Here is a 21,087-nt window from a genome sequence, read left to right on the forward strand (position 1 = left end):
AAAGACCCTTGCCTTGGTCTTCCCCATCTGATAGTTGTTGCGATCAAGGTTGATACGAAGCAGGAAGTCTCGGATGTCACTTCTGGAACTGATGAGCCCACGTGGCAGCAGCACCCTGTAGCGCTGGATGAACTCCTGCTCGAGAAGTGAAACAGGCACAGAGCCACCAATAAGCCTGCCCACCACGGAAAGGAAAAGTTAAAAGTATATTACGCTCTTTGCAGGAAATGCTTCTACCTCGAACGGCAGGCGAACACTGTAGCCAGACTGCCGTATCCTAACTGTCTCCAACATTCCTGTGTACCTCAGCTGCTGAAGGATGACACCCTCGTTAAAGGAGCATGGCACCTGAAGAGAATGCAAGAAACATCAGTCTGCAATGAGTACCTTGTACTTTTAGTTGACATTAGTTCCTACAAGAACATTTGATAGAAAACATGTGACAAAAAAAGAAAGTAAGCACTTCAATGCTTCCAAGTTCAAGCACCAGGAAAATGAACCTAGTACCTCTTGAATGAGTGGCTTATTTTACCAAGTATGGAAGGTTCTGATTGATGGCTGCATTGACAATTGAATTGATAAATGAGTAGCAAAGAAAGATGGCTTTGCTCACAAAAGCCTTCAAAAGCTCTCACTCTTGGAGACACCTGGCCAAAAGATAATGCCACCAAAAAATAGAACAGTGAAACTCTTCCTCCTAAGGTGTGAATGGGTAAGTGTCAGCCTGAAATTGCCACATTTATTCAATTAAAAGGCAATCACAATTATAAGGCAAATGCATAGTTGGGGGACACCCTAAATTAAACAACTTAAGTATGTACACCAATATAAGGCAATATAAAGTAGCTGACAGAGTATTCAAATTTGGTGAGGATTGCCCAAAACACCAATCAGAACTAACCCTCCTCCCGTTCATTCTTAGGAGATAACAAAACTGGATTGGTGAAAACATTCCCTTGAGGTGTGACCTTAGGGCAGCGCATGCCGCATTGCTATGAAGACACACCATAATGTGAAATTCATGAAACCTCGAGGTGAAATTCACATATAACCTGCACCTCACTTTCACCATAAATTTCCTTAAAATTTTCAGTGCAGGTTATTTGTGCAAAAAAAGAGGGACTACGTCCCCTGCCAAGGTTTAGGAGCTGCTACCATTTTTGCTGCCATCTAAAACCTGCATCACCGGATATATGGCACTGCTGCCACCATATTGAAACACTAGCTGAATTTATCATCCTCGTATATAAGGCCGGGGGCTACTTCGATGCTATGGATTTTGGAAAAAAACCTAGCCTTATATTCGAATGAATATGGCAATGGTTAAAGCAGAAAGAAAGATCGTCTTCCAAAGCATATTTCAAATGATCTGAAATTTTGACGTTCACACAGAGATCAGCCACACAGACAATCAGCTGTGGCTGTAGAGATTAGCATCGCTGTAGAGATTAGCAAAGTTTCATTGAGAAAGCACATGGCAGCTTCATTTTTAATGCTATATATATATTAGGAGTGTCAAACTGGAAAAAGTGTGTGTTTGTGTGTGCACGCACGCATGTGTGTGCACGCACGCATGTGTGTGTGGGGGGGGGGGAGCCAATCACATGATAGAGGTAGAGAGGGGATGGGGGAGCTTAGAAGAGTATGTGTGTGTGCATGCGTCACTATATATATATATATATATATATATATATATATATATATATATATATATATATATATATATGGCGTAGCTGACAGTGGTCTGCTTCGGACCACCATCAGTTGCACTTCGCTCCTCAAAAGCAGGACGTGTGTAGAGTGAGCTATGTACTGAACAACACTTCGCAATGTAGTGAACGCTGTTGAAATCATGGATCCAGGACCTAAAATATATGCGCCGTAATGCCCCCAATTAATTTATCTCGTATTTACCGCTAATATGCCACTTAACTATTGTTCTTTGGGTTATAATTCTGTACCATGCTAACTTTATCTTGCTTTAGAGTACTGAAGTATCTTATATTCACAATTAATTTTCCAATGCATCAATAAAGCAAGACATCTAATAGCATGCCTGTAATAAAACTAGACATTGATTCGTAAATAACACCTGTCATACGTGCCTATTTCTTAATTTTACTTACAATAATCTGAAAACAATTGAATGGCAGCAATTAAAACTAAATGAGACCAACTGTTACCACACAACAAATTTTCCACAACAAAAAATCACTTTAATAACATACTTATAAAACTCCACAAGTTCTTTTGAAGCAGGGTGTTGAATCGAAATATCTTCAAATTCAGTTTGGGCTCGGGTTCATTTTCAGTTAGGTTCCGGTTCAACTCCAGAGTGAAAATAATAATGGTTCGAACCAGTGCGGAGCTTCCTGAACTGGTTCATTTGGATTCAAATGAGTTTGGAAAAAAAAAATGCATTTGCATGCCTCCAATCGAAAAACACGTGATGTTTTTGAAAAAACACAGAAGTTCCCTTGGCTACTACCTGTGTAAAACTACCGTAGGCTGCTTCTTTTGCACGGCCATTAACCTTAAAAAAATTATGACACAAATGATTCGCCATAGCAGTTGTATCTCAGGTCAGAATTTGTACTTTCAGTGAGCTTCATGGTGCTCTGTGCACCTATGCCACTGCTTTATCGCATTACCCCTTCCATAATTTTTTTTCATTCATTGGATTCTTGAAGTTGCCCAGGCTCGTTGTTCATAATGTACAGCAGCTAGTTCTAAGAGAACTTGTAAAGTAGTAAAACTGACTGTTTGGCTATAGCTGGTACACTTTCATGGCTAAAAACAGAGCATGAAAACAAGACAGGACAAGAGAGACAACTGGGGTGATGCTTTCAACTCACAACTACACATTTCGCACGAGTTGTGCAGACTGCAGCTGTGATGGTGAGTAGAAATGCACATTGTATGGAGGTCAGTTTTGGAGTGAACAGAGAGGTTGAAACCACTTTTTTAATTTTTTTTTAAATTCGAGCGATGAAATTAAAGCATTTCTGATTTTCTTCGCAGGTAGTTTAGATGTTCAGTAAAGGTTCGTATAAACATTAATGATGAGGGTTTTTATTTTTTGTTGGCATTTCAGGGCAATGCCGAATTTCCCTCAAGCATTTTTAATATTATGGTTCCAAGTACAGGGCACTACATAACAGAGCATGCAACCTAGCACTAATTGAATAATATTAAAGTGAGCTGCTTACCTTGCCAGCGTTTGACTTTAAGCAGCGGACGAAAAATGGATTTGCCTGACTAAGGGCTTCCATGAGGTGACTCAGAGACACCTGAGAAAGGGTGCACAGGAAGCATATGTGGCAATAAAGTCACGCTAATCAAAACAGAACAGGTCACCTGAAGTGGCAGAGATTCTCAAAGCAACACAAGCGCGAGTACATAATAATAGACAGCTTAGCAATCACCACTCTAGATTTACAAGTTCACAAAAAAAGAAAGAACACCTCGCCTTCTTGTTTAGCCAATGTCATGTGCTATTGTCAGCAGTATTCCTGGAATTTTGCAACTAAGCACTTTTCACTGAATTTTCACTGAATTTTCCTCAAATAGCTGTCAATTGTGCTTTGCAGTTCTAAAGAGAAGTGCTTAACAAAGAATAGTTATTTTGACAGTTAAAGTAATGCTAATTAAACAAAGCAGAATCAAACTGTGTAATAATCATTCATATATCATGAAAAGTCTCCATTGGGAAACAATTTTTTTAATACATGCATGTGAGCACTGTGTGCCTTGAATTGAATGCAACAATCTCTTGGTAAAATTAGTATATCCTAGATGCACAGCAACTATTTTGAGAATTACAGCTCAAAGCAGTTGGTTATCCTTACACAGCTGAATTAGTGAAGGCTGCTAAGCCACCAACCTGAAACTGAGCAGTGACTGTTGGAGGCTTTCTGCCTGTGCGTTGAGGGTGAGGATGCGTCTTCCCAACAACTGTTTTCACACTCTGCAAGTTCTTGAGCCCCTGTAATCATCAACGCTCAAATATTACAAATAAATAAACAGAGCATCTAACATGCACCAAAGAATAACACTGACGACTCAGTTCTGAACAAAAGAAAAAGCAGTTCAGTGCCTTCACCTTGTCCACTCTGTTTCGCGACCTGGTATTCTTGTTTTTCCTGCATCAAAAAGAATGAACAACAATAGTTTGTATATGTGACATAAGTAAAACTTTGCCACAGCTGACATGGAGCATGTCAGACAACCATGCACTCAGAGTAACAAAGACAGCTAGTTCACAATGCTTCAGTTTTTTATGAGGGCATGAACACTGTTGCACGTGTGTGCCACACAGTACATCTACAGTCATCGACCAATTTTCTGGACATCCAATTTTTCAGACATGCCCGATAATAAAGATGCCTCCGCTGCGCCACCATGATACCCCATAGAGTCAATGTATAAGAACGTCTGAAATTTTGAGTGCAAGAACCGTTCCACTGTCTGATTTTCCGGACTTTTTGTCATGACCGCCGGTCCGAAATGGGATTATATGAAGCCATCACAACTGCCATTTCGATTATCTCGCTGCCTCTACAGGTGCTATCGCACACAGATCCGATCGCTCATTGAAATAAATCGTTGCTGTTAGCAATGGCGCCGACTCGGCCTTTATAATCCTCGCCAATGGCTTCGAAGCTCGGATAGCACGACACATTGCATAATGCCGGTTCCAAAAAGTTAGCTTCGCCCCAATACAGCAGTGTTATGCTGTGAAGCATACCAGGCGTGCAAATGGGGCAATGGTCAGGGAACATGGTATGTATTCTTTAATTATACACACGTGAACCCGCCGTCTCCTATCACAGCATGAGCACCGATACCCCTAATAAGTGTACTCGCAGGCCTTTAGAGCTATTTCAGACGTGGCTGTGACATCTTGAGCCCTTGTGGGCAGTAAAAGACATGCAGTCAATTTTTCAGACTGCCCAATTTTTCGGACGTTTTCGCAGTCACTAGGGAGTCGGAAAAATAGGACGTTGACTGCATATTAAAGCATGCCAAGGTTAAAGAGAGAGGAAAAAGCCAACTTACATCATAATCTGGTTTGCTCGTTCGAGAACACTGGCCTCACTGGCACAGAGGTGTGTGTTTCCGCGGTGCACAGGGCAGGAGGTGGCTGCAAAACTGCCGGGGCAAGCGCCCGTGCCGAGAGATGTCCGCCTTGAAGAGACTTGGTTGCTGCTGCAAAGATAAATTCTATGTCCATGAACACCATATGCAGAACTGTAAGTGTTCTCCATCAAAAAGCAAATTGCTCTCGAACAATTGAACAAAAAACTGATAGAACTGGAATGGAAAACCCACTTGGAATATCCATCACCGGAGTGCCTTCCTCTGTAAGCCAAAGATGGCCTCTTGGAACCAGCGTTTGTACGTCCTGGAAGAAGATGCACAAGCACAAAAAGCCTTGAACAATGATTAGCTGACTGGCAAAATGTATCTTCTATTGAGTTTACACTGATGCTGCCTCAACTGCCCTCCACTGCCAAGGACCATTAAGCGTTCATTTATCCATGAAGGAAGAAAAGAGCTACAAATGAAGGCGAAAGGGTTGGCCTAACACATGATCATGTCGCAGTAAGCTTTAGCGTCTTCTACCGAACCACTCAGCGCATGCTCTCCCAAAAGGACGAGTGCAACAGCAACACGTAGCTGCCATGCGCACATGTTGAAACGAAGAAAATAAATGTGCATGTTTAAATAAATGACCGAAGTTAGATAAGCACACTGGGAGAAAACATGCACTGGGCAGATGGCAAGTGAGTGAGTGAGTTAGAACTTTATTTAGGTCCTGAGGGCAAAGAATCCAAGTGTGTGTCAGCTAAACCGGCAGGGAATCAAGCCCTCTGGGCCAAGTATGCCGAGCAGGGTCCTGTGTTGTGCCAACTTTTTGAGAGAGAAGAGGCAAAAGGGGCCAGCTTCTCGAAGAGTTGACTCAGGAAAGCTGGCTGCTTGACGTAATGCTCCCGCCTAGTTTATTTCCTTCCTCCATGCATTTATCTAAACAAATAGAACCGGCTGCTAGAGGCCACATTCCTACACACATACAGGCACCGTCAGAGCAGTGAAAACAGTGTGTCCACGCTACAGGCAATACAATCGAACCCACCTATAACAATATTCGATTGCCACAAAAATTCCATTGTTATAACCGATAATTGTTATAACCAGGTTGCACAAAAAAAATTCGAAATGGGTGATGGCCTAGCTGTTCCAAGAAAACTATAATGGCCGGGAGGCCAGTTCTCCTCCCCACTGCTTTCCTCCATCCGTCTTCTGATTGTGTTGATTGTTTAACTGCTTAACTATGCTTCCTGCACGCTTCGATCGCATGTTGTTAACAAGCCGTGGCTGTCAGTGTTCAGGAATGGCACTGCTACAACAACTGCGAAGAGGGGTCACGGACAGCAAGTGACATACGAGCTCCACCAAGGCATCGCTTTGGTGGCCCCAAAACGAACCTTTTAAAAAATGCGGGAAGGTTGCCACAGCAGCATCTCAGCTTGAGAAATCCAGAAGACACGCTGAGACGTGATCGCCTCAAGCATCTCGCCACGTACTTCCCGCTGGCTTGCATGTGAAAACCACATGTCCATCAGCCTTGCTTGCTTTATGCAAAGCTTGCTGACATCAATCTCCAAGGCATCCAGGTTCTCCACATAGTGAAGCGAAAGGTCCTTCACGAAAACAAGCCCGTGAGGGACTGAATCACCTACAGGACCTCTCGAGGGGACGACGCTGAGGCATCCTGCCTTACCGCATCAGCGCTGCCGTCGTGGCCGTCACTGTGGCTATCCAATGCAAGTATGTTCGCGATGATCGCCTCCTCGATTGGAAGCACTTCATTTCCAAATATATAGCAGTGCGCTTTCTTTTCACCGACAATGTCGTGCATTTCCGATGGTCAGTGGGTGAATCAGCCATCTTCAGTTTCGGCGGCGAGTCAAACGAGGCTGAGAAGCAACGTGGACAGGAACGACTTCGATGCAACAAACAAAGACAAGCACGAGCGACTTAATCCGTTCGCAGAATTGCGCAGAATGGGGGCCATAGAATAAAGAACCAACTGCGAGGGCCCAGCGAGCAATCTGGGAGCTGCGCCAGCAGTGCAGTTGGCACGGTCCATTCGTGTTTCGGGGGGGGGGGGGGGGGGTGGCGCAGAGCTATGGACGGAGCCCATTCGTGTTCAGAGGGGTGGAAGGGCAACAGGAAAGATGCGCGCAAGGTGGGCATGCATCTCACGTGGAGAGAAGTGCGCAGTGGCAATTGGGGTGGCAGGCGATTGTGCAGCGACTAGCATTTTACTTTTTCATCTTTTTTTCATTTCAAAAATTTCACATTCCATTACCTTTCTGCACGCACACCCAGGAGCCAGATTTCATAGTTATAATCGCTAATGCAGCATGGGAACATTGTAGTAAGTGGGTTATTTCCCCATAAAAAACATATAAAAGTTGACGGTGCAGCGGCTTTTCATTATTATAACCGATATATTGTTAAAGCCGGTATCTTTGTAAGTGGGTTCGACTGTATCATATTTATGTTTTCATTTGTTTTTCATTTAAGGTGACAGACTACAGCTCAGAACATGAATTGAGATAACCTTGCTGATGAAATGTTTCGCTATTGTAGTGGCAAAAACGAACCAGGTTTTTCTCATTAAACGTGGATTTACATTTTTAATTCATCACTAAAAGTCGCGAAAAATTACCTGTGGTGCCCCACACGGCAAAAACATGAAGCTGCATAAGAAGTCCATCACGTGACCTGCTACAAGTGTACGCGGTTCCTCGTCGTTTTATTAGTATTGAAATGCAGTATACTTTTTATTATAAGTTCTTCCTGATTTACAAATGTGCAGATACGCCTTCATTTGTAGTGAGCAGAAAAGTGGTGCTGCTTTCGCTTTCATTTTTGGTGAGTTGGCTTGGCTCGTCTATCGAAAGAATGACGACGACAGGGGCCAGCCAGCGAAGACATACGCGTTTACTTGGGAAAATACGTGGTACAAATATAAGAATGTCTGTACAACAACGCGAACTTATTGCACCAGCCTTTTATTTTCAAAAGTGGTTGAAAAGGTCAAAATGTAGGTGGTTAACCACAGTTACACTCACTCCTATGAAAGCAGAATGATGGGCGGCTTTAACAATTTGCGAGGCAGGCTATCGATATCGCTCTCACCTCTCAGTGTTGCTGGAGGAGGGACTCTTTCTTTAGAGGCTGGTCAGATTGAAAAATTCTGCTTACTAAATATCCACACGCTTTTGGATGTAACCGCCGCAGTGTTTACACTGCCGAGGATGAGCTTTGCATTGTGCCATAAAAAAATGGGTCCCTAAAAATCAGTTGTCAGTCCCTTTAAGCAATATAGTCTACTGAAACATCCCAGTGGTCCTCTGATGTCTAAATAAAAAATAGCCTCCAATCTTTCATACTTGTCTTCTCTTCTGAATATTTAAAAGCCTCCCCTAATAGTGAAGCTCCTAAGACCACATATTTCCAAACGGCATTACATTGATACTGTCATACAAATGTTCTTCATAAGCTCTATCACACATCAAAGCCCACAAGTAAGGAGCACTGAAATTACACCACAATAGTTATGCTTTTGATCTGCTCTTGGAGCCATCGAATTGAACTGAAAACCAAACTACGAGGCAGTCAACTTTATCAATGCACAAACTAAGCACAAACCTTGACCGTGGGAGGTGGTGCGCCTCAATGCATGATAAGAGCGGAAGAAGGCTCGCAAGATGGCCCAGCGAAACAAGGCCACAGGGTCGGCGCCCACCAATTCTCTGACCAGCGCGACGCTAGAGCTTTTCAGCACCATCACCACATCAGGCCGCATCAAGTCCAAGTTCTTCTCCTTGAAGTCCTGGTTAGTGAAGAGCAGAAGGCACCAGTGAGACCAGCAACAAATATGGAAAAGCAATAGAGACTGCAACAAAAAATACAGGAGCTCAACGTCACGACATGCACTTTTAATTCCCATACAACCACCTCATTGTACATGGCCAGCTTGTACAGGCTTTTAACCTTCAAACACTGGGCATCTTATATATACGTACTTATACCTTACAAGCTCTTCATATCTACCAGGCCTTTCTTGTCATGACATGTCCATCACTGCTGTGTTTTAAGAGTGCAAAGTGGTAAATGACTAATGCTGGCTCTATGTCAAAACAGCTGAAATTTTAGGATTTGTTGCAATAGTGAAGTAAACTGCAAGTAGGCAGAATCAGGGTGTCTACCAAGTTGGCATTTCCAAATTCCCTGAGTTTTCCAGGTTTTCCCTGAGTGCCTTTGCAAAATTCCCTGAGTGATGCAGAACTATGTTTTATGTCAAGACGGGCTGAAACCATATCACCCGATGTTGTAACTCTTTAGTAAGCATATGAAAAAAAAACTTTAAAAAGAACGACTTAATGCAATTTGAATACTAAGGAGTGGTGTTTATGCTATTCAAAAGAAGAATAGAAGGGAGCGGTAAGTAAAATGCACAGCAAATAAAATGTCTTAAAAGAATGCAAATCGAGTCGGACATTCTCAAATACAAATAAAAAGAAGATGCACACAGAAGCAAATATTTTCGAATATGAGCTATTTCTATCAACTGATAGCAAGCTCAGTGGTATGAGGCCCGAACATTGTCACAATTGACATTCTCTCTCAACAGCTCGTAAGTCAACCTCAACTGTCCTGACATACTCTCAGCACGCAACAATGCCTCAGTGTTATGTTTCACTGCTTTAAAGAGTTTATAGTGGACGGCGAAGAGTTCTTGCATCCAAAATTTCAGACGTTCTGATACATTGACTCTATGGGGTAGGTGGTGGTGCCGCGAAGCCGTCCAAATTATCAGGAATCCGGAAAGTCGGTCGTTGACTGTACACTGGCAACTCCTCCAGCCGACGACAGGGCGTCAAAGATGATTCATTACGATTCCTGTCTGTTACTCGAGCCAGCGTTACCGCGACTTTCGACCCTTTCAATAAAATTACAGCTAATTTTCCCTGATAGAGGCACAAATTCCCCGAGTTTTCCCTGAGTTTTTCCAGACTACACAAAATCCCTGAGAATTCGCGGTTTTCCCGGTTTTCCCGGTTTTCCCTGTTGTAGACACCCTGATAATTTCACTCCTTCATCCTTGTATCCCTTTAGCTAGACTTTATTTCAAATTTAAGGTGTTACTACAATTTTACAATTTCTTACGGTATTAAACATCATGTGCAAGGCACGTGGAACAAATGCAGAGGAAATACAAGCTGAGGTGCTGGGTACACAGCACTATTTATTGATATAATTATTAGTCAAAACAATAATTCTATGTGACTATGCATAGACTGGAAATACATTTTAAGGAACTATGTGTTTCATGAGGTTCCATTCCATCTTGGCATTCCTGAACATTTGATGGTCCTCAAAATTAAGTGAATGTCAAAAACAATTATTCTCATATGAAAATATAAATGCAATATTCACATTAGGCTGGTTTGTGTTTCAACATACTTGCACATTTGAGATTTTCTTTAATCAACGAGAATGTCTAAAGCAAATTACATTTATAGAACATTTGAACTAGACACATTGGCTTGGCCTTGACCCTTCGGCCTGCCTTACTTCCACAACTTGAACAGTAAGGCAGGCACAGGCCTTGAATATGTCAGTGGTATGCATCGCGCACTAACACAGTTCTTGTTGTCTGTTTCACAGCTTAAAGCGAAATGCTTTTCTATGGTCTTCATACCAACCTTGATCTGATACTTGACCCGTCCGGCATAGTGATGCACCAGGAAAGCATTCTCCCGCTTTTGAGGCATGTCATAGAAAGGATTCTTCTTATGGTGATTCACAAACTTCTGCAGCAGCATGGCATTTGTGGCCCCAGAGAAGCTGTGTACAACCGTAGGGCAAGTGTAAGCAAGCCCGCCCACCAATGAATCTCCAAATCCAGGATAGAGTAAGTTAAGCAGGATGGAGCCAGAAGCCCACATTGCATCCGAACACATACTTGCACTGGTCATTCAGCAGGCAAAGCAGGCCATGGGGCTTTCCCTCAATCAGATTTAGGCAGCCTGTGTTGTCTGTAAACTCAATGTTCTTCCACTGGATGCCTTCTTTCTGGTACTCCTCCTGCAACGAAGATCAAGAGAGAAATATTTATGCTACCAGGAACAACACCCAGCCAGGACATCACAACAGAGTGCTCAACTTAGGATACCGTCCTGATGAAGTCTTCCTTTCATAATAATGTTGTTTTAAAACCACTTTGCATGAAATTAGCACTCTGCAGTGAAAAGATTCACAGGCTTTATCTGGAACAACACTGCCATGCAAAAAAAAACTTAAGTGCATATCTTATTATAGGTAACTGTAGCCCTTCGAAGGGTTCAAAAAACAAAGCAGGTGGACATCAAAACGATTGAGACTGTTCAGCATGCATGCAAATGCTCAAGTGTGAAACAAGTTAAAGTACCATCCTCCTTAGCGCAGCTGATGTCGCATGCACTGCACAATTTTCACCCCACTTGCACAGCACCATCACATGAGTTTGAAAAAAATTCCAGAGAAGACAAAAGAAAAGAACTGGAAGGAAGAGCACTTCTGTAACCTTATATACTTAAAAACAAAAACAACTGCTGCTTCTTTCACCTAGCATGACAGAGGCTGCCTGCAGAATGATTGCATGTGCAATTTCCATTAAAATTTACACCGAACGTACAGCCTACACACACACACACACACACACACACACACACACAAGCAATAAGAATAATGAGCATAACAAAAGTTTCCATAAATGCAAGAAATGACTGTTGCTGTGTAGCCTCACCTGTTCATACTTGAATACGTGCTGATTGAAGTAGTACTGCAGGTGCTCATTGGCAAAGTTGATGCAAAACTGCTCAAAGTTGTTGTGATCACCAAAGTCCTCAAAACCAAATATGTCCAGCACGCTTATGCTGTTACCCTGTAGAAGAAATTAAGCATAAACAATGTGAAAGCACACGACTCTCCTGCTCCCCCTTATGTTGTTTTCCCCGCATTACTCTTGCATCTCCTGTAATCCAGCTTCCACATGTAGCTAAGCGCCACCACCAGTTGGTGCAGACACACATAGTACGAGAGATGGCACAAGTGTTGCTCCGTTAACACCACCCAACAGCGGGGTTACTTGGGCGCAAGAGAGTCGAGAGCCTCTTCCTCTTTCGGCTGAAGGTCAGTGGAGCGTACAGACTTGTCACGCGCCTGTCGCCACGCTCTACGGGACCGGGACCCACAAGAGACTTCAGAGAGGGGCACTGGCATAGATGAACACAATCGTTCAAACACACCACCGTTCCTGTGACTGTACACGTGAACGATTAGGCAGTGGTGTCTGGCATGGGGTGAACATATTTGCTTGATATCCTGTCACAGTGAGTTGGACTTTCTCAATTCATTAGTGCCCATAAGCATGTTTTATTGATATCGATTCGCCTGGCTTGATTGATGTATAAAAGGCGCAATAAGTGCCCTTTTGATTGTTTGTACTGCTGTCTTGCCCTTATTTTGTCCCAAGAGGACATTTGAGATCCCACAACATGCACAGCTATTTAAATCAAGAAAAAAAAAATTGCACTGTGTCAGGACCATTAAAACAACAAGAAAAATACACACACACAAATGTAGAAAAAAGAAAAGGAAAAAAAAAAGAGGTACGGTGTAGCTTGGCAGTAAGTTCGAAACTAAGCTAAACTTAACAGAACAATTAGCCAAAGGTAGAAGAAAGAAAAGGAAAAAAAAAAGAGGTATGGTGTAGCTTGGCAGAAAAAAAGTTCAAAACTAAAGTAAACTTTTAGCCAAAGGTTGATTTCTGATATTGCTTTCTTCTACCAGCAAACTTGCAAGATACATGCAATATACCTGCAACCACATAGTAGAAAGAGAAGACATCAGTGGCATAGGCAGCTGATTTGACAGCCTTGACAACAGCCAGCTGAGAACGCAAACCGTTAATTCACTGAATGTCTAGGAACCACACAGAAAATGTAGTAGCTATTTGCCAGCGATACCACTCACATTGTTTCAATTGTAACTGTACCTTTCTGAAAAATTTTTAAAAAGACAGCGTAATACAGGCTCCCAGCTTCCCTTTACGGCCACTCCACCTTCATTGTTTATATGCAGGTCACACTTCTCATAAAGTACAACCACGCTGCTATACGAGCTAACCCAGATGCTAACCCTATATGCCTGCTTAAACACACTTGCTAACCATATAAATCAGTACTAACTTTATGTTCCCGAAGGTCCTTAGCAGACAACAGGGCATGGTTCACTTGCATAACAATCCAGTCAAAGAGAGCTCCATAGAGACACTTGGCCATAGCATCTCGCGTAGCCACAGCCTGAAAGACATAGTGGACAGCCAGTCAGTACAGCAATGCTGCACAAATCAATGCTATCGCACAGAGCCCACAGAACCAGCCCCTTCATACAGCAACAAATTTTAAGCATAGATCTCAGAGTTAGTAACTTCTTTTTTAACAAAGTCACAAAGTCACAGCCCAAAACACTCCATATATATTTAGTGAAAGGTCCCTATGATGAACACGATGGCTATCTTAAAATTTTTTATTTCTTGATTTAATTGATCCTACATGTTTTCCTTGTTATTTTTGAATACCCCTGTCAAGCGGGCAAGTTAAGTGCATTTACGGGAGAATGTAAATCGGTTTAAGAGCACTTTGCCAAATCTAAACGTCGCAAGTGGAGTGTCACTTGCAGAAGAGTACACTCCAGTCGAAGTGCATTCACAATACACACTTTGCTGGCTGAGTGCATAGCCTCACCACCAGCGGTTTAAATGGTACAAAAGCTAATGCATAAAAAAAAAGGACACAAGTACATTTTAGTTGTTGAACAGCTTTTAACAAAATAATCAGAACAGAAGTCGCTCATATTCTGTTCTAGCAGGATCAAATGCCGCCTCGTCACATGCCACCATATTGTTCTTGATTGGCTAGGCGTTCTTCTTGGTCGGCATCGACTTGCAACACTCCTATAATATAAATCCTTTTATTTTTTTGTTGAGAAAATATAGATTAAAGTTGTTTTCATGTATAATATAATGTAAAACCATCACATTTTAGCAGGGTTTTTTGTTTTTTATCTATGTCTTCAAAAAACTTCCAAGTTGTTTTTACTGCGAGTGCGCTCTGTTTTCCCATTAGCACCGCATAGCCTAAAATGTCACCCAAGGCACCGAAGTGCACTCCCCATAAGTGCACTTAACTTGCCCGCTTGACAGGGGTATAAGCTTTGGCTTTAGATTCCCTCCTGTCAACGGTAAGAATTTCCTATAAGATTCCCAATTTTAAGGTATAAAATTTCCACATTTTGCTTTGCCTAGAAAAGCAGCATGGATGCAATCAGGCGGCTCACTATATAAGCTCTTTAGTGTGCCTTTAGAAATAGATGCATATGAAAGTATGTATCAACCATGGGATAAAACGGAGGCAAGGCACTGAACCTATCTAAATTCCTCTGAGGACTAGAACAATTTTCTGATTATTTATGTCACTCAAAAACATTTTTTGTCGTTAAGGCGACAAAAATCTCACAACATTTAGCAACTTTCCCACCAAGTTACTAACATTGATAAATGCAGGAAAAAAATTTCTTGTTTCTTTTTCTCTCTTTTTCTTTATTTATTTCTGCATGAGAAGATTTGATAACCTTTAAGGTAGAAGATGGTGAAAACTGCATTGACTGCAAAATTGAGAATCCAGGAGCACACCTGGTCTTACCTCTGGCATTTTGTAGCTAATGACTAACGTCTCCCCAGGGGCTTTGGCACGTTTTGTGGTCAGGGCAGAATTGAGTGTTTCTTCCTTGACCTAAGTGGAGTAGACAGTACTCGATTAGTAACGGCTGGCCACTGCACTCATAGCTTCGCAGAAAGGAATTTCCATTGCTGTCCTATAAACCTAAACAGCAAAACACTATTTAAAGGAATAGGTAGAGTATGCCAATTGAGTTCTGTAGCTGCAACAAATAGAACATGTGCAGCTCAAAGAAATAGCACCAGGAACACCAGCACGCTTCACAATACATTTTAAGCACATATCTCTCTAAGCCACTGCTAGTCACAGGGTTTCTACCAGAACCATATGCTTTGCATACTGGTTGACATTGATTTTAAAAGAACACACTTTCTAAATTTGCTGGTTAGAAAGTTATTTAATGCACTTCACTTGACCGATTCACCCACTGATACCGATATCCACAGCCACAAATGTTGGCGAAAGAATATTCTCCCATAACGCTTTCCTTACCACCAGAAATGTGTCCATTTTCAGTGCTTTAGGTTTTTGCCTTTTATTTCAAGATGTAGTACATTTGCAATGTATGTTGTTGCACATAAAATTATAGCCTGATTATTGGTGTTTTGAATATATGTAAACAGCAGTAATTGCTCAGACAGTTCTCAAGAATTCTTATGTGAAAGCACCTCAGGCAACATGAATGAAAGTGAAAATATTGCTATTCTTAGAATAAATACTTAAAGGAAAAAATCTGAAGTATATGAAATATGTGCCTGGCTCCCAGCTCCCAACTTTTGTAAGTCAGACCACACAAATAAATTACTACGCATATTTGTTGCCATCAAAAGTGATGCTCATGCTATGTAGAAAAGCAGTAACTTCGCAAATGTGAACATGCTATGTAGAAAAGCAGTAACTTTGCAAATGTGAAAACAGGTAAGTTCTCACTGTGTAGGGAGCATTTGTTTTTACTCACTGCAGCAACCACCTAGTTCATATTTTTTACTGCATTCTTTAGGCTCAAGAAGCAATGGTTGTCAGGTCAGGAAGCATGCAGTAGCCTCCTCAAACTTGATTATTACGTTCGGTCAGCTTCTCTGTGCAATCAAACTGGTCTAGCGTACATTCAAATGGTGCTGGAGCCTCCACATGCTTTGCTCAGTGTCTATACAGTATTGTACAGTAAAGTGAAGTGTTGCACAATATTGTGCTGTAATGAATAAGGGCACTTCCGCAGGCGGTGTCCAAAATGTAAGAGATTAGAGTGTTAGTCCAGCTTCAGTCACAGGTTGGTCTGAAATCGACTGCTTGCTATTGCGTGAGTGAACACCCCGCACCATGGTAAGGACTGTTCATAATAATTTGCAGATATGCTGTCGAAATGCTGATAGCTAAAAGCCGCCCACGGTGGGAAAAATAAAGTTGCACTTGATATCAGTCGAACACAATTATCAAAATAACAAGTACTCATGAGCATCTACCACTGTTTGAGATATCATTAAAACAGACTAGACGTCGGACTGGAAAATTAAACAACCAGACAGAAGCATTTGTACCTTCACTAATGCTGTAATTTAAAAATTATGTTGCGAATAGAACAAAGCACAAATTTTGCGTCATTTTATTGAGGAAGTACTAGGATCACTGGAGGCTAGCATCAACAATACCTTCAGTCGAACTTTTATTTTTCCAAACTCCCCCATCTGCCAAAAATTTTTAAACTTGACTAATACTTAAAGTTTAGTCATCCTTTAAGGCAGCACCTGATGTTGCTAGTAGAATTAAAAGAGAAGTATTTAACATGTAGAAAAACTGTTGACCAAACTCATAGATTTCTATAGGCCCAGTAAGGAAAGAGTAAATCTGATCTGCACTGGATTCATTAATTGCTTAGTCGTAATAATAGTCGTAGTCACTTAAACACCTTAATATTGCGCAAACATCAGGGTACATACCTAGCCCATAAGTTCTGTCTGCATGAGACTATTTTTTATAATGTTTCCCATTATGCATCAAAGCACAAGACTAAGATTGGTGCAATTTATTCTTTACATAGCCTTTACCTTAATGAGAAAGTTCTTTTTACCATTCTGCTAGCTCACATTTTTTACACAACAGTAATAAATGTTTCCTATGTAAGCACCATGTGTTCTTTGATTCATTCGCACCGGCATGGACTGCCATGAGAGGCTCACATCTGTGTGCTTGCAATCACAGCATGGGAGCCTAGGGTTAACAATGCAAGGATTACACTTCAAACCTAGCACTGTTGACAACAGTGTCTCCTGCATGCCCATCCATTGCATCATTCAGCTGGTAGAAAAAAATGCAATGTTAATAAATCTGCAATGCCATTCCTTTAAACATTTGCATTCATGACAAGCTAATGTGCTGTCCTCGACAACATGACAATGGCATTAAGGATGCCATCATGAAACACCGTGTTCAAGACATGTTTGAGAGCAAGCAAAGCCTGGAGAGGTTTGGTTTTTTTGTACTTTCTTAATGAAACTATTTCTAGTTAGCAAAAGCACGCAGAGATTCCAGTAACTGTTTTCTTTTAATAACTAATTAGTGGGAGCTGGGGACGGCAGTTTCTCCCATTTGGGCTGATGTATATTTAACTGTTTGACTCAGCAAAAAAGAAAAAAAATGTTTGACAATTCAACACATTCTCATGAAACCTTACCCCAAGAAGTGAGGAGATTAGGGAAAGTACTTCAGGATTCTTTACTTGCACTGCTTCATCACTGTGGTAGGTAGATTTCTGCAGGATAAAAATGAACCAAAAGGGCCACCAGTCAGAGTGATTTTAGAAAACATTAGGAATGTATATAAGCTCCACATTCTGCTGTACCTGCTGCCATTTTTTTCTTAACCATACAAAGAAGCATCAGGTTTTCAAGAATTTCAGCTCACAAGACTGAACAAATCAGACACATCAGAAGAAAGCTAATCAAACACAGTGTGGACCGGGTCACACAGAAACCTGAGGCAGCACACTATCGCAGATTGCAGAAAAACAGGGTTTAAATAAGAAAATATATATACCTTGCTAAACTCAATGTTTCCAAGGTGCAACACTGCTGACAACACTCGAATCAACCTGCAACACATTTAAGAAAAGTTCAAATAAAAAGCTCCCACTAGTATGCAATGGCTACAGCACTTGAAATATGTGATAGCCAGTAAAGAGTAGTATCACAACCTCCAAATGCAGTGCTATGCAAAATGCAAAGAAAACATAAGGAAACAAACCATTTATATCAGCACACACCTTTTCCGTTTGTCAAGGTTGAATCCAACCATGCGCATAGATTCCATCAACTTGGTGTACTCTTGTGCTTCATCTGTGCCTTCCAAGGTGTAGCACTGACTCTGCACCAATGCAATAGTTCCAATTCTTTGCATATAAGAGGCAATACCGACTCTTTCAAGGCATACTCCATATAACGGACTCTGTTTCCATAGTATGCATCACAAATTGACACAGCTTATCATAATGGTGCATTTTTACTGCCTTAATTGGAAGCATCACTGCAGCAGCAATTGCCAAACTTGGTGACATGACCCATTAAACATTGCCCTATTCTGCAGAAACACACCCAGTTAAATCCAAAAAGAAAGATGCAACATAATCAGCATTTGCAGTGTGGACACATGACACTTAGAATGGTGCCAGCAGAATGAAGGCCAGCTTGGCTTCCTGTCTCTTGGCAAAAAACTTTCACACAGCCGATACCATCCTTCATCCACTCCACACTAGTATGTTGGCCTATGACTGGAGTGCAGGGCATCACACACCATAACTAATGATAATGTAACCTGCAATGTGACTTATGTTTAATAAGTTTGACCCAAATGTTTGCTGGGCACTACAAGAGGACAGTGTCTCTGTAAAGCTACTGTAAAGCTGTTCCTTTACACTAGGGGTGTGTGAATACCAAAAAGTAGATTTCGAAGAGAATATCGAATCAAATCAAGGAAAAAAAAGCCGGATATTGAATAAAATGTTTTGCAAGATTTAATGTTTACAAATTTTAGGCAAGAAAACATGGTGCAAACACATGCTCATCAGTCTCCTAGCATTGCATCAAACGAATGTAGCAAGCTATCAATAATTTGGTACATAGAAATCAAGAAATATGGTAAGGTCCACTCTTATTAATGGGAACACCAAATTAGTAGGCCAGCAATGATTACAACTCAGTTCTAGTATATGAAGGTCTGGAAAATATTATTTTTACCTATAGAATTTCTGCTGAACAGCATCACATGCTTTCTTTTCTCTCAAACTAATGAATTAGTGACATCAATTTGTACTGAATACCACTGAGGTTCTCAGTTTAATAGTAGACCTGTGTTTTGCAGCAATCTTTTATTAATTGCATAAGAAGTACTGTTTTCCAGTTTTTCTCAAAAATACAAAAGGGCTTGTCCAACTTTCTGGCAGGTGGGTTATCGTAAGGTAAATCTGATCGACAGACGAAATGACCGCGCATCACATGACTCGATTACCGTTCCACGCATAGCAGTGCAGACAGTAAAGAGCAGTCATCTTCCACTCTGTTTCATTGTCAAGTTCAGCGCGGGATTTGCCACCTGTCAAAGATTCCGAAATCTAGAGGGTCACAGCAAGTTCACACAACTTCCGAACACTCACTTTGTGAAGCAGTTTGCCAGCTTTCCGAATGTTGTGCTGCTGCTGCAAATATATCCGAGTTGATTCGGCACCAAACTGTAACTTTAGTTACGGATGCCCAATAAAACAGTGACCATTAAGCCTAAGTACTAGCCTAGGCTGTATTCACCGAAAATTTGCAGCTGGCCGATGTTGTAACAGGCCACAAGCCGTCGCAGAATACTTGATGCTGATATGCTTGTAATATGGCTCACTGTGTTTGGTCATGTGATCACGTGTGAAGAATGACAGCTGTTGAAGCAGCGTGAAGTTCATTGCCGCGTATTCAACCCCGCATGAGTACTGGCGACTAATCAACCCAATCTTCGCACATGCTTTCGCATTTTACGAAATACGCACTGTTATCATTGCTGTTCCCTCTGTCTGCATTGTGTTATCATTCTGATCGGTCCTGTCAACCTGGACAAACCTTGTCCCGACTGAGGTGGCCCAAGCTGACACCATTGCGTGAATTGTGGCATTCGGGCACTGTGTGTGCTATCCCACATCGGGCAGATGTCGAGGAGCGCTTGCAGTGACAAAGTCCGCTACGTCAGCTGGGGCAGCCCGTCCGCAGCACACTCAGCAATTTTTTTGCGCCGAAAACAAAGTGAAACGCTCTCTTGGACAGCACCGAGCACGAGGGGCTCCACAGCGCACGTGACATGTAGCAGTGCACGTGTTTCCATATCGAATATATTGAACATTCGAAAAATCTAATGGTAGATATTCAATTCAATTTAGTGATATTTAAGATTCACACACTCCTACATTACAACCATCATGTTTCGAAGAAAATTCATGACCAGTTGAATGTCAACATGACAAAAAGGCAGATGTAATGATGTAAATCTAAAATATTTATTGAAATCCACATGTAATGAATATATGCTTATAATGAGTATATGCTTATAATAAATATCAGATAAAACAGAGATATTTCCGTGTCGTATATGGTTTCATTACAATGAATGTCAGACTAATAGTGTGCAAACATTATGGCAGCACACACCTCCTGAAGAACATTGGTTGCTCTTCAGGATGGATGGAGGGATACAACTTTACTGAACGTCCAGCAAGGTTTAACGCGAGCAGGGCTTAGGCCTTTCATGGGGGATCGTCAATGCCCTGCCTCAACACCACCTAACGGGCTAGCTCGCCTGCCCACATCTGGATGTCGAGGTCTGAGCTGCGCAGAGCGACGGCCCACATCAACAACAGTGTCTCCGGAGTAACTGCCATCCTTCCTATAATTACATTGCACTACCACAACCTGTGTTTGAGTGTTGCTGGCCTTTCATGGCACAATTTGCACGTGTCATCCTGATGCTTATCTGACGGTCACAAAAAAACAGATCACAAAATCTCTTATCAAATGAAAGCATTGTCCCCACTGGTGTCATCTGGTGACATGAAAGTGATTTCACTTCGGGTGTTCTTACTGCATACTCAGTCAACAACCAATTTTATGGGCGCGTCCGATAATTTGTACGCCTTCACAGCACCCATAGAGTCAATGTATAAAAAAGTTTGGAATTTCGGATGCAAGAACCCTTCGACATC

At 41.7% G+C, this 21,087-nt stretch overlaps 1 protein-coding gene across 4 annotated transcripts in view; it reads right to left on the bottom strand.

Moving 5' to 3' along the window:
• LOC142571571 (unconventional myosin-IXa-like) overlaps positions 1-21,087 on the bottom strand; it is a 120,408-nt gene that overhangs the window by 79,199 nt on the left and 20,122 nt on the right. For 2 of the 4 annotated variants that reach the window (XM_075680040.1, XM_075680043.1), the window contains exons 7-22: positions 18,121-18,221; positions 17,895-17,949; positions 17,533-17,610; positions 14,826-14,915; positions 13,311-13,424; positions 11,867-12,004; positions 11,045-11,166; positions 10,785-10,926; positions 8,725-8,908; positions 5,332-5,404; positions 5,059-5,208; positions 4,103-4,142; positions 3,884-3,985; positions 3,210-3,290; positions 214-348; positions 13-135 (exon numbers count right to left, since the gene is read on the bottom strand). In XM_075680040.1, coding sequence (XP_075536155.1) covers positions 13-135; positions 214-348; positions 3,210-3,290; positions 3,884-3,985; positions 4,103-4,142; positions 5,059-5,208; positions 5,332-5,404; positions 8,725-8,908; positions 10,785-10,926; positions 11,045-11,166; positions 11,867-12,004; positions 13,311-13,424; positions 14,826-14,915; positions 17,533-17,610; positions 17,895-17,949; positions 18,121-18,221 — 1,728 coding nt within the window. Of the gene's footprint in view, positions 1-12; positions 139-213; positions 349-3,209; positions 3,291-3,883; positions 3,986-4,102; positions 4,143-5,058; positions 5,209-5,331; positions 5,405-8,724; positions 8,909-10,784; positions 10,927-11,044; positions 11,167-11,866; positions 12,005-13,310; positions 13,425-14,825; positions 14,916-17,532; positions 17,611-17,894; positions 17,950-18,120; positions 18,222-21,087 lie in introns of all 4 variants that reach the window. The other 2 variants (XM_075680042.1, XM_075680041.1) reach the window with 2 other exon arrangements.

This window comes from Dermacentor variabilis, chromosome 2, assembly GCF_050947875.1.
Source record: "Dermacentor variabilis isolate Ectoservices chromosome 2, ASM5094787v1, whole genome shotgun sequence".
NCBI lineage: Eukaryota > Metazoa > Arthropoda > Arachnida > Ixodida > Ixodidae > Dermacentor > Dermacentor variabilis.